The sequence below is a fragment of the Lupinus angustifolius genome, chromosome LG08 (genome assembly GCF_001865875.1).
Source record: "Lupinus angustifolius cultivar Tanjil chromosome LG08, LupAngTanjil_v1.0, whole genome shotgun sequence".
NCBI lineage: Eukaryota > Viridiplantae > Streptophyta > Magnoliopsida > Fabales > Fabaceae > Lupinus > Lupinus angustifolius.
Window position 1 is genome coordinate 12956009 of NC_032016.1, and position 14941 is coordinate 12970949.

The 14941-nt window shown below is 32.3% G+C and overlaps 1 protein-coding gene across 2 annotated transcripts; it reads left to right on the top strand.

Annotated features, from left to right (window-relative positions):
* On the top strand, window positions 1599–10531 carry LOC109355050 (protein kinase and PP2C-like domain-containing protein). 2 transcript variants are annotated; one of them, XM_019597959.1, is made up of 12 exons: window positions 1599–1856; window positions 2579–2696; window positions 2879–3045; window positions 3377–3444; window positions 3553–3776; window positions 4714–4765; window positions 5557–6097; window positions 7259–7328; window positions 7425–7644; window positions 7954–8058; window positions 9429–9524; window positions 10273–10531. In XM_019597959.1, exons 1-12 carry the CDS (start codon window positions 1736–1738, stop codon window positions 10465–10467), a joined length of 1977 nt encoding a protein of 658 aa, XP_019453504.1. In that variant the 5' UTR covers window positions 1599–1735; the 3' UTR covers window positions 10468–10531. The 2 variants fall into 2 exon arrangements, with proteins under 2 accessions (XP_019453504.1, XP_019453505.1); XM_019597960.1 differs by lacking the exon at window positions 2879–3045 and having other exon boundaries at window positions 1742–1856.

Consider the following 14941-nt stretch of genomic DNA (forward strand, 5'->3'; position numbering starts at 1 on the left):
AGTTGGTGCAACTTCTTCAGCAGCTTCTTCAGGTGCTTTAGAAGCAACTACTCGGGTGCTTCTTCATATGCTAAATCAGCTACTTCAACTGCAAATTGAAGTGAATCTTCAACAATATGTCATTCAGATACATTTTCTTCAGGTACATTTTCTTGAGGCATACTAAGCATTTCAACATCACTATTATCTTCAATAATTGGATGAGCTTTGACAATGGAATCTTCAACAGATAAGCGATCACTTACAAGTTCATTATCCTCAACATCCAATGTTGGATGTTCAAAATAAATATGCATGTTATAATCACCAAATTCATTCACTTTCTTAGGCTCTGACAATACAGTCACCATGGCAGTGACATCCTTATCATTTTCTAATGGCATCAACCCAATTTCCAAATAAGAATATTTGGGGTTTAGCCAATACATAACTTTGAACTCATGATACATGTGTTGAATGAATAATATCTTCATGTATTTGATGTTGACAAAATCCATATTCGATGGTGGCAACCTTTCAATCTTTTCATACTTGTGCTGAAAATTGCCCTAATTGTCTTTTATAAAACAACCACCATTGTGATAAATAAGAACAACAAATTCAAACATCTACATGATAGAAATGATATTTAATGTTATGTTGTTTGCAAAATAAAAAAACATAACCGAACATACAAGAAAAGTTAACGACATTAAACAATTTTAAATGTTTGGGACCATTAACAACATCAAAATCAAAATTCGTGCGGGTACACTAACAACAAAATGAAAATAAACACATGCAAAAGAAACCCATGAAAGAAATGTTGCTATCTATTTCATCATGAGAAGAAAACAAATGTTGATATTTGTTAAGTATTTGAAACATCCACGTTTAAATTGTTGGAGATTAAATTAACAATTTAAATTTATTAGAAACTAACTTGGTAAAGTCCAAAAATAAGAAGAACCAAAATGTGTGATTACTCAAAATGTAAAATTAAACTAAAAAATTGATGTATATATAAATCTTGTCTTTATTAATAAACATGTACCCACTAATTCTATATATAAATTTTCAAATTATCTCCATTGATCAAATTAAACTAAGTTCTTGAACATATTAGATAGTATACACCCAAAATGTTTTCCTTTCTACCAACCAATAAGAGGTTAATATGGTAATATAAAACTCCATTAAATTCCTAGAAAGACCAAAATATCAATGATTCATTTTTTAGGAGTGATACTTGTTGGAAGATGCAATTAGACACCGTAGAAAAAATTAGTTCCTTAATCATAATATATGGAATCTCCTTAATAATATAAAAAAAGATGTTCTTCTGTGGATGAAAAAATGTTGCTTTTAGAGAAAAAATTAGAAATTCATAATTAAATTATCGACTATGCTACATATATTATTATAAAAAGAAATTACATTTCAAAAAAATAATACAAATAAATGGTGAGTATATATAATATTACTATTAAATTCTGATTGTCTAGCATTGATAGTAAGACTTATTGTATCCTTTCCTTTATAAATATATATAGTCTCCTTTGTGTACATTTTCTTTCGACCAATCAACCAAAAAATATCTTCATTTTCTTTCCAAACCAAACCAAACAAAAACATATTTGCGGAACGTGTGGAAGAGACAGCGAAAAACAAAACTGAAAAAGGGTTGTGAGGAATTAAGGAAGAAATTTGTATCCATGATATTATCCAATCATATTCATTAAAGTTCTGTTGGGGAATGGGGAATGGGATAGAGATTGTTGAACCAAACAGGTGTATTAGAGGATGCTGCTCCAGTTCCTCTATTCCTCTTCATCTCCCTCCTTCCTCTTTTACTCTTCTCTCTCCTATTGCTCGAGGTAACCATATACCCAAACATACCCTTCCCTTTTTTTCAATTTATTCTCTTTCTTTCTTATAACCGTTTCCAAACAACTTATTTTGGCACCAGAAAATTTAAACATATTTGTTCTATTTATTTAATTTAGAGTGAATATCGAATATGCTTCTTATAAATTTCTACTTGTACATTTCTGAAAAGTATAAATTCAAACTAGTGCTCGTTGGTTTAGTGGTTAGGCCCACTGGATACCTAGATAGGTCAAAAGTTTTAAGGTTTGATTGCTCGGTGCCATATTTATTGGGAGGGACAACTACTCTCCCGAATTAATTCGTTACTTATCCATAATGTGAGGAATACCCTTGGTTATATAAAATCGGTGAATGTGAGTCAAAATGATCCATATGAGGGCTAAAAAAATGCTAAAAGGACTATTTGGCTCATCTTTGATATTTTTGGGATAATTTTGGGCTTTTCAAGTTTTGTGAGACCAAATTGTTACAAGCAATAAGTGACGGAAATATGTCTTTACTCTTTACTTTATTAATTCTTAGTGACTAAAAGAACACGATTTCAAATCCTGGAAATAACATTTCTGCTAGCAGAATTAAAGATGAGTATAGCTACCCTACAACATTCGATGTGCATCGGGTTGGCCTTTTTTTTAACCTAATGTGGCATGGTAATTTTAATGTTAATGATTATTTGTATTATAACATCTACTGGTAATTGTAATCTTAGGGGCAGAGAGTGTTGTTTATGAAGGGACACTGGATGGAAAGAAGGTTGCTGTGAAGAAACCTATCTTGTCAATTTCAGATGACATTGATAAGTTTCATAAAGAATTACAATTGCTATGGTTTGTCTCTTTCTTACTCTTTGTCCTATGTTTATCTGTTTATATAGCAATATGGCTGTTTCTTTTGCATATTATCTAATGAAATTTAATATTTTCTGTGGCATTTTTAGTATGCTGAAGGGTAAATGTGAAATCTTGAGAGTTTAGGTTCATAATTTTCATTTTTTTGTAAAATAATGTAGCAAGCTAGATCACCCGGGAATCGCTACACTTATTGCTGCCCATGCAAAGCCACCCAACTACATGTTTTTCTTCAAGTTCTATGAATCTCTGAGTCTCACGCATAAGTTACACGTGGAAGAATGGGCCCCGACTATCAGTCACACGCTTATGATAACAATTCAGTTAGGTATAAATATGAATGTTTTTTTTGTGGCATTTACTGTGATTTGCAATGTTATTTGTTGCAATTTCGAATGGTCGTTTTTGGCATTAAGGAATCCTTTCCTAGTGCGAATTATTGAATAAATTAAGATGCCTCGAAAGAATTTGCAAAATTATAAGTATTTGAAGTATTCACTGTAAATGTTTTTGTTTAACTTCTTTTGGACCATTGTTCATTAACAACTTTAATCATGATGGGGAATATAGAAATTAAGAATATCAAGTGATTGACTGTTTTCCAATACGAAAAAAAGTGATTGACAGATTTCGCCTTTCCTTCTAATTCCCTTTTCCAGCAAAGGCTTTGCAATATCTGCATAACCTCGGGATTGTACATAGAGATGTGAAACCAGCAAATATTCTTGTAAATCTCTCCCATATCTTTTGATTTTCTAGTTTTATAGTATTGTCATTCAATATATTATACTCAATGTATTCGTTACCTTTCTAATATTTTGTATCTGTGGCGCAGCTTGACAAAAATCTTTGTCCACACCTCACAGATTTTGGTTTGGCCGAATACATTAGTGATCTTAAGGGAGTTTCTTTTGTGAATTGGAAGTCTTCTGGAAAGCCTACAGGTGGTTTTCACAAAAAGAATATGGTTGGAACACTCATTTACATGGCACCTGAAATATTAAGAAAGCAGTTACATACAGAAAAGTCTGATGTGTACAGTTTTGGGGTCTCAATCAAGTAAGAATGTGTGATAATTTGTTTTGTTCCATTTACTAGAAAATGTTTGATTATGTAAGAAAAAGTTAACTGGAATGAAGGTAATGCTGTTATGCAGTTAATGGTGTTAATCATCTACCGTATTTTTGGTTTCTGACATTAGATAGCTTGGTTTTCAATTTTTAAAATGGTATTTTAGATTTGAAATGCACCAACATACATTTTACCGTCGTTCTGTATGAAAGCAGTTGACATTACGATAAATCAGTGGGTGTATTATCATCTAGTTCTTTTTTCTTCCCTTTCAATCAAGTCGAGAATATACGTACAAACATAAACACTCATGACACAGGTTTTTCTAGAAGTAACTGTTGGATGTCGAAGAATTGAAAAGGTTGTGAAATATTCTTCACACTTTCTCATTGAAATGAATACTTTAATATAAAAGAGCAGTTTCCCTGAAAATAAGGAAACAAATAAATGCTACTATAAAAGCCAATAAATTATAAAAAGCTAATAAACAAACTTGGTTCACATAGGTTTACTGAGTTGCAACACCAACCATGAGACACCCACTTCATCGAACACTTGTCAAGCCTAGTTACGCTAGAAGGCAACTTGCTAGGTGTTTGTACCAATCCTTCACAAGCTAGTTATCCTCCCATGTCAATTAAATTTGAGTCCTTTACTTGGTAATGAATGAATGACACATGTCCTTCTTAAACTAACCATATTCTCGTTTTCAATGTCAAACATCTCTTTTCATTTATTCCTTCCTAGATTCTAGCTGGACCGCGAAAAACCTGCATGAAGCACAAGATACATACTAGTTACCTTTATCAAATAAACTAGTGTTTCAATGCTATTGTAGTATACATGTGTGTATATATATAAATTTGTAATTTAATGTTTGCTTTGTGATTTAAAATCCTTTATTGAATCTGCTGCACTGCTGCAGTGAAGTTCTTACTGGTGTTGTGCCATATACTGATCTTCGCGCGGAAGCACAGGTCAGTCCATCTATCTTGTCTGTAGGTGGCTTGAGTTTATTGACTGCATATAGAGTACTACTATAACTGTTTGTATATGAGAGGAAATATTCACATTTTATTTGTGGCTGAACTTGAACTACTTTCAATCGATTTCATATGTTTTACACTGACTGAAGCTGTAAGGAAAGGGTCAATTTCCTAAGAAACAAAATGATGCTCAGTATAATTCTACATGATAGAGGGAAAGTATAATGTTAGAGTTTGTCTGTTGGAGCATGGAGAAAAGTAACCCCCAGCTCAGTGTACTATTACAGTTACGGTTATAATGAACCATAATGTTTAACTGTTTCTGTTAATAATAGGTAGAGTTACAACTTTATCATTCAGAAGAATAATATCCAATTTCTTCTAAGCTATATTTTTCTCAACTCTTTCTATCATTTTCTTCAGCTTTATTTCATTTTCTCAGCAACCTGGAAATCTAATATTGTCATATAAATGATAATTCTGAATTTCAAATTATTCTTAACTAAATTAAGCCATTAGCACAATTTTATTTACTTAGATCACCAACTATCTAAGATTTGGTGTCAGACAAGATCAGACTTCTATCATCTATGTTGTGTAGTTGTCATGAGAGTCATCTTCGAATAAAATATCAAGCTTGTGGTTGGATTGTTAGATTCGTAATTGTACTGTTGGACTTTTGCTTGTCTTGCATGTTAGAAGCATGGGTCAAATAATTGTATCATACTAAATTGTTTTCCATATTTGTGAAAGTGACTTTGATGTCTGTATACTGTGGACAGGCTCACACAGTGCTTGAGATGAACTATACTGAGCAGCAACTGACATCAGCTGTTGTTTCTGATGGATTACGGCCAGCCCTTGCTACTGAGGAGTTGGGTATACCATCACGGTTATTATCAATAATACAGAAGTGCTGGGATGAAAATCCTGAAAAACGGCCTTCCTTTGATGATATTGTTAAGGAACTTGATTTCATAATGGAGGACAGGAAAATACACAATGCCGAAGATACATATATCAGAACTCGTAACTTGCGTGATGATCAGCTAGAGGACGAGACCCTTCAGCCTTATGAAGAGAGTATTAACTGGTCCTCTCAAGGTGAACTTTTGGCTAGGAGTGTCTCTAGTGCAACTGACTCTGATTTGAGAACCTGGCATGAGTCTTCTGATGAGCCTGTGGCCTTCCATCCAACACTCTCTTGGGGATCTTATGCTACCTGTGGGCGAAGAGAGACTATGGAGGACACTCATTTTGTTCTGCCCCATATGTGCAATGAAAAGGATCTCTATGGTTTTGGTATTTTTGATGGTCATAGAGGTATGAATTATCGATTTAATAAGTATCCATGTTTTGTTTAACCAAATTTAAGAAAGAATAGATCATAATTACTATTGGAGCATGGAAATAATTCATTTTGATTATTGTGAGACTTTCTTTATGCTACGCTTGGGCTTCCTTTTAGTGTAAGAAAAATGCATCTCTTAATATGTAGAATTGTTTTTGAAAATAAAAAAGAATTTGCAAATAGTATTGTAGCAAGGAAAGTATGCAAATCTCCTTTTGATTTTAGTTATATGGATCTTTATCCTACTTCTGAACATCACAGAGAAGTTAGTTTTTTTTATAGAACACAACTTAAGTATGTGGCGGCCCAGTACATGAGGTTCCCACCTAGTAGGGTTGGGGGAGGATAGATGTATGCAACCTTACCCTCACAAGCCGGCCCCACATAGTGGGATTAAGGCTTGGTTGTTGCTGTTATTGTACAACAGTATGGGGATTTGATATGCTGCTTTTCTTGTAAAAGAATATTTGGAAATAAAAGAAGTTATTTTGCCTCTATTTGGAAAGAAAAGAAATTTTCCATAATTTTTTCCGAATCTGGTATTGCCCCCAAATCTTTCAAATATTTACTTGAATCCGTTTTATGTGAACATTACTGTATAGACAATTTTCTAACCAGGATACATTCTAGGAACCTTTATTGGCCTACTTTGAGGGAAGAATCAGAAGTTATTTTGAAGTTGTGTTCAAATTTTGTGTGAGGGAGACGATATGTGACCCTGTCTTAAAATCTTACTTCATAAAACTAGATTTCAAATTGTTGGCTACCTATAAAAAGTAGAAGGAAGAGAAACAAGAGAAAATGGTCCTCAGAATATTTGACAAATATTGTCTGAACAAATATTCTGTGGCCAACTAGTAATTGAGAATCTGAGGTGCAGTTTCTTTGACTTAGGAAGGTGGTATAGTTAAATACCTTTCCTAATGGGACATTGAAAACTTCTTTAAGTGTTTGGTTAAAACTCAAAATGTTGTCGTGGATTAGACAACTCATTCATATTACGGTAATGGATCCCGGTGCCAATTCTTGGTATTGTTATAACTTGGATAATTATGATCATCATACATGAAGTGACCTTGATGACTATTCTTGGTAATGCTGTAACTGAATAAACATGATTGTGACATATACAGGTGCAGCAGCGGCAGAGTTTTCTTCAAAAGCTGTACCAGCATTTTTGCAAACTTTAGGTTTTACAGGCAGGTATGTGTCACTCTAGATTTCCCTTCTCTCACTCATACCCTTTTTCTGTCATTTTCCTCATATCTTGGAAACTAATTGTTTAATATATATATGCAGTCCTGCTAATGCATTGGTTGAAGCGTTCATTAGGACAGATGCTGCCTTCAGAAAAGAGCTTGATTTCCATCGCAAATCGAACAGATATATCCAGAAGGATTGGCATCCTGGTTGTACCGCAATCGCTGCTCTTGTAGTCAGGAACAAGCTATTTGTTGCTAACATAGGTGATTGCAGAGCAATCTTATGTCGTGCTGGTAATCCCATCGCTCTTAGTAAGGTAAGCTGAAAAAATATCGTAAACTGTGTTGGCTGGTGCTCAAGACACCTTTCTGTTTTCAGATTAATTACGTGCTTATTGAATATATGTTTCGTAATAAACTTAAAAAGTGCTTATTTTCATAAGCTTCTCTGATAAGCTTATTAAAAAAAAGCTTACAGGAAGGTCACAGGATTTTTTTGGATAAACTATTTCTGAAGTTTATTTTTATAAGTTGTTTCATTGCACAAATAAGCTCCTCCAAATACTTGCTTAACACTGTACTTTTTTGTATTTCCATTTAGACTAATCAAATCATAACATTATTAGGATCATGTTGCTAGCTGTCCTCAAGAGAGAGAGCGCGTTATTCGACATGGGGGCCAAGTACATTGGCAAGTTGATACTTGGAGGGTTGGTCTTCCTGCGCTTCAGGTTTGTTCAAATTGGTTGCTATGGTGTATGTCATATACTTGGAAATGCTTAATTATACTTGTTTCTTTCACATGCATGTTGTGAAATTGACACCTTGGTCCTGTTTTCTTTAACTGTCCTCATTTTCATTTTTATATAGTTTCCCATTGTATAAATCAGTAAGGACTTTAGCCATGAGCCTTGTTAGAATAACCACATGTGAATCATGTATCCCATGATAATTGTATCTAGCCTACATAAGAATCATGTATCTAGGACTTTAGCCATGAGCTGTCTTTTATGCTCCCATGAATACCAACTCCTGCTATATACTAATCTTCTATGGTATTTAGAAAGCAGTGTTGTTGCTACAAGTAAGAGTAACTACCTAGAGAAAGAGAGAGTGAGTAACTTGAAGTTTTTTGTTTTGATATATTGAATTATCTTATGATTACAATGAGATCCAACTCTATGACTAACTTACAAACAGTATTAGCTTCGGTGACAAGCTAACCAGCACAGTTAGCTTCACTCACAAGCTAACCAACACAGTTAGCTAAACTACTAACAACTTTACCTAACTATCCTTTCAAGATAGTTTACAACACTTAATTATAAAACCTGACTAAACTCTATTCCCTAATATTCCCCCTTGAATCTCAGGGTGGGAATTTACATCATGAAAAAAAAACTGTTTCTTGGTAAGAAAACATAATCTCGTTTGACAATGACTTTTAAGAATATCTGCAGTCTGAAAGTTGGCTTGGATCTGCTTCACGGAAAGCTTTTTGAGCTTGAAGGATTCCGTAGGACCGAGTGCCATTTAAGTATCTTAGAATCCTTTTTACTATAGATTTGTACAATGAAGGATTGTCAAAGTGATTGGAACCTCCGTTAGTTAGTTTTACGGTATGAACCATAGGGGACGTGATAATTGATAGGTTTGGCTTCACTCATGTTGGCCCTCTATAACATGTCTCTAATATACTTATTATATGGAGAAAGTAATGAAGAGCCACTGGTTAAGAATTTAACCTGTATGCCAAGAAAATAGTCAAGATTACAAGGCTAAAGTCCATTCCCTAACACAAATTGTACTAGTTTGTATTATACTTAATTAAAAAATAATTCTGGATTTCCGTTTAAGAGAGTAATCAACATAATTCTGGATTTCCATTTAACAAGTTTCTGGAAGTTAGTGGGAATTTAGTATCTAGGATGCTCCAAAACACTCTAAGACAAAATATTATGTCATATTATATTCTAACAGTTTCAACTTCTGGCAGAAATGATTTGCAGAACACAATCAAGCACTGGCTATGATATTAATGAGGATTTAATATTTTACTTTTTGTTGCATTCATGTAAATCAATCAGTTTTTTTTACACAGGTTACTCGTTCTATTGGCGACGATGATCTTAAGCCAGCTGTAACTGCAGAACCTGAGATAACTGAGAGGACCTTATCTGCAGAGGATGAATATCTTGTAAGAAATTTTATGCTACACTTGTTTACTATCATTTGCATGAACTTTGTAGCATACATTGAATCTTTGGATAAGTTGCTATTTCAAGTATTTAACAGAAGATCATTAGATATTGAACCTTACTAATTCTATTTATTGAACACCTCTGAAATTTCCAATTGCATTTGTGAGCAAAGACTGAAGGACATTATTAAATACTGATTCTTTAAGTTAACCTTAACTAATTAAATGTAGCTGAATAATTGACCTCTATTTTGTTGAAGTTCCTTGATGAATGAAAAGATTAAGCCCTTAAAGAAATATATATATATATATATACATTAAAACTTGGTATAGGTATATGTTATTTGCATCATCCTTATGTTATCTTAGTCATTTAGGAGGCACATCTTTTGTCTCAAATGTGTGTCACTCTATGTGCCATTAACTGTGATTGGTTGAAAAATGAATTTAAATTAAAAGTTTAATTATTAAGTATTTTTCTAACCAATCATAGCTGATGACGATGACACATGAAGTGATATACGCTGTAGGACAGAATAGTTTATGCACCTACAAAGTAAGAGTTTTTTACACTGTCAACACATTATGTATTAATTCTCATTTACTCTTAAATATTAGTAATACACATTAATGATACACTGACTATGTAAAAAAATCACAACGCCAATGTGTAGATATTAAACTCTTTCTATGTCAAAACAATTTCTTACCCTTATTATTAAGCTTGTAATAAAAATTGTTGAAGGTTATGGCTAGTGATGGACTTTGGGATGTCCTAAGCAGCATAGAAGTCATAAATATAATAAAAGACACAGTTAAAGAGCCTGGAATGTGCTCTAAGAGGTTAGCTACTGAAGCAGTAGAACGTGGAAGCAAAGATAACATTACAGTTATTGTTGTATTTTTATGTCCTGTATCTACAGCTGAGAGAATTTATTAGTATACCTTTACTTGAGACTTGTCCATTATCTATGTTTTTTTTAATTAATAGAAATTTATGTTGTGCTCTTTTTTTGGATGATTAATTTGAGTTTAGAAATGTGTTGAATTTAATCATTCTTCAAAGTTCATGGGTCTAATTTGCATTGGACTTTGAAGTTTGAATTATGGTCAACCTTATATTGTTTGTGCATATTGCATACTTTCATTACAAAATAGACCATTCAAGATGTGGATTTAAGGTAGTGATCTAGTGGTTTAAGGTTTTGTTAAAACTCTAGAAATACTAAAAAATTATTGGTTCAATTCCTGAAAGTAACACTTGTTAGGAGAGACGTTTTTGTGTGCGGCTATTCAGTGTCTTAAAGATATTGTTTAAGATAAAATTGTTTTATGTTCTATTGGTTTTTTTAGTAATTATGTCTATGTTCAGTGAGTTTATTTTTGTTAGTGTATAATACTTTAGTAAAAGGAAATGTGATTTAACGACGTAATTGCACAGATGATTTAAATTTTGCAAAATTATTGGAAATTTCCTTATTTGAATTGTTTATAATGCAAAATTTCAAATATGCTTGTTTAAAAAACAAAGTTATTGTCACGTGGCATCTTTAAAAACAAATTTGAACTTGCACAACTCTCTTTTGATTTATAAATCACAACATATTTATCCTCATGTAGTATTTATAAATCACAACACTACCTTGAATACTAGCATCTTTAAAAACAAAGTTATCTTCAAATATGTTGTGATTTATACATGTTTTAAAAATAAATACTACATGAGGATATCGTGTGAGATTTATAAGATTTAGACAATACTAAGTTACGAGTTAATTTTTGGAGTTGAAAATAAGAATCTGACCCTTCTGATGGTCACATATAGAAGTCCAGTCTTAGGCGTGAGAAGTGTGTTAAGATAAGTTTCACTTCTAAGAAAAATGTGATATCCAATGCTTAAATAAGGCTTAAAGAAGCTTCAAGCTAGCTTTTGGTTGAGTAAGATTTAGTAAGAAGAATAAATAGTTTACACTTTACACTAACTGTCAAAATGAGATAAAGATGCTTTGAGAAGGCAAAGAAAAAATGATGACCAATGGGTAAGGCTCACACCTAGAATCTAGAAATACTATACTCATAGTTTTATTAGTATAATATATATATATATATATATATATATATATATATGAGTAAATTACACTGATACCCCCTGAGTTTTAGTGAAATTACAAAACCATTTCTCACTTTTCTACACGTACACAAACCTCCCCTAATTTTATATTTTCATTACACTTACCACCCCTCCATAAGAAATAAGTGTAATCTTTTAAACAAAAAATGTGATAAATGCAATTAACTTAAACAAAACATGATATATTATGTATACAAGTCTAAATAATATTGTTTTTTGTTACAAAATGCATCAACAATTCTAAAGAAATATTGTTTAAATTGCTCTTATAATATAGTGAAATGAACTAAAAATAATAAAGAAATATTGACTCATATATTATTTGGACTTGTCTCCACAATATATCATGTTTTGTTTAACTTAATTGTGTTTATCACATTTTTTGTTTAAAATATTATACTCATTTCTTATGCAGGGGTGGTCAGTGTAATGAAAGTATAAAAATCAGGGGAGATTTGTGTAGGTGTAAAAAAGTGAGGGGTAGTTTGTGTAATTTTATTAAAACTCACGGGTGTCAGTGTAATTTACTCTATATATATTAGTATAGTATATTTGTGTATTAGTATATATGGTAAGAGAAAAAAATGTATACACTAATAATGTAAGAGTTTTTATACTGATCCATCATTCATTTTCAATCATCATTGACATTGACTTTTGAAAAAATAATAATCCAAATAAAGGGTGACAATACACTGTACATAAATCTTTATGTATTGTCAATACAAAAATTTATACACAGAAAGTACGGCATTCATCATTGATTTATATTACTTTCTTGAAGAGTTAATGATGAATAATAGTCTGACAATATATAAAATTTTTACACTATTAGTGCGTACATTTTTTCTTCATTAAAATATTTACTTTATATTCTCAACACTACCTTGAATACTAGCAATGTCTATAAAACATGCGGATATCTCATAATATATACTTGATGGGGTTTTGTGATACAAATGAGCCTTGAAATCTTCTTGATTCCCTTGGTTGTTGTAGAGTATATATAATTCTTGCTCTTGTTGGAGATAAAATGAGGTTGAAACATAAGAGTGAAAATATAAAGATTAGATTTTGAATGTGCTACACCATTTTCATTAGTTTCAATTGTAAGATAATTCTTCTAAAATAAGAGAGCTATTGTACACCCATTTTTTGTATTTTAACAATACAAGCCAATTTCTATCTTAGGATCAGATTAATGATTTGCTATCATGAATATGATTTAGTATAGCAAATAAGATTTGACATGTTTTTTTATTGAAAAAGAGAGAATTTAATATCTATGAAATGATATATTTTTTGTATACTACTTTTTTATTTGAGAGTGAGTGATACTTAATGCATAGATGATGAATAGTATGCTTATAGAATAAAAAAACTTCTATGCTAATAGTTCATGTATATTAAATTGAAATAATAATAGTACCCTCTCCATTTGTATAATAAAAAAATAAAATTGAGTTATAAAATCATTAATAAACAAAATTGTTTTCCATTGATTGATAATTAGATTATAAGGTTTCTAAAAATGAATTAGAATGATGATTCCCCCTCCATTAACGCAATTTCTAATCTCCATTTACTTAATGGAGTTTTCTAACACATGTAAAACATTGCATTGGATACATTATTTTCTACCTTCTTTAATTAGTATAAATATTCTCATTAATTATTACCCAATCAACATATTTATTTTTAAAAATATCCTTACTTAAAATATCCCAATAATTTTCCCATGCTATACAAGCCACACACACCATTTCTAACCTATGCATAAACATTAGTCAAACGATATTATTTGATTCCCAAAATAATTATTGATTCCTATACAAAATCAATTAACTTTAAATAATTATTTTTCTCATTTACATTTTGTTGGAAGAAGATGAATTGCACACACCTCACTCTTCACACTATGGAAGAATTGTTTGAGAAGAAGTATGAAGATAAGAATGAAAGAATCAAAGAATGCATGAGCTTGTTATTCACTTACTTTGAATACAAGGCATTGTTTCTATTTATAGTCTTAACAACCATAACCAACTATAACAACCATCTAAAAATAGCCTATTGAATTACAAACTTCCAATACTCTCCCTTAATTCAAAATCAACTACAAGCAAACTACATTTAACATCTTCCTTAGCTCTTTGAACCTATCTATATTCAATAATTTGGTCATAATATCTGCAATTTGCAAAGCTGTCCCACAATGCTTCAATTGTATCTTGCCTTTCTCAACTTGATTTCTAAGGAAATGGTATTTCCTTTCTATATGCTTGTTGCGTCCATGGCATACAGGATTCTTAGCCAAATTGATAATAGATTTATTATCAACCAACATCTCTACCTTATCATCAAAATCAACTCCCAATTCATCAAGCAAGGAGGTCATCCATAGAGCTTGACACGCAGCATGGCATGCTGCAATATACTCTGCTTCACAGGTAGATAATGCCATTACCTCTTGCTTCTTGGAGCATCAAGATGTTGGTGAACCAGATAGGAAGAACACATAGCCCATGGTGCTCTTACTTTCTAGTGGATCTCCACTCCAATCCGAATCAGAGTAGGCAACTAGTTGAACTTTGTTCTCTGTTTGCTTATGGAACAGAATTCCAAACTCAGGAATACCTCTTAGGTATCTTAGAATTCTCTTGGCAGCAATGAGATGTGATTTCCTTGGATCATTCATGAATCTACTCACAACACCAACACTGTGTGCAACCTCTGGTCTTGTGTGACAAAGGAACCTTAGACAACCAACAATCTGTCTAAATAGTGTGCTATCAATCTCAGATTCATCTTCCTGCTTGCCTAGCTTCAGATTGGTCTCTGCAGGTGTCTCAGCAGGGTTGCAATTCAACATATTGAATTTTCTTAGTACATCTTGAGTGTACTTCCTTTGATGCATGAAGATTCCTTCCTTGACTTGCCTGAATTCGATTCCAAGGAAGTAAGATAGCTTGCCTAAGTCAGACATTTCGAATTCAGATTTGAGGCCTAACTTTATCTCTTCAATCCTATCTGAGTTGCTACCTGTAATTAGTAAATCATCCACATAAAGACAGATGATTAGAGTGTCATGCTTACTCAGATTCTTCACATATACACCATGCTCTACCTCACACTTCTTGAACCCAAAATTCAAAAAGAATGCATCTATTCTTTTGTTCCAAGCTCTTGGAGCTTGTCTCAATCCATACAATGCTTTTTTCATTCTGTACACCTTATCCTCTTTGCCTTTTACTTCAAATCCTGGTGGCTGCTTGACATACAC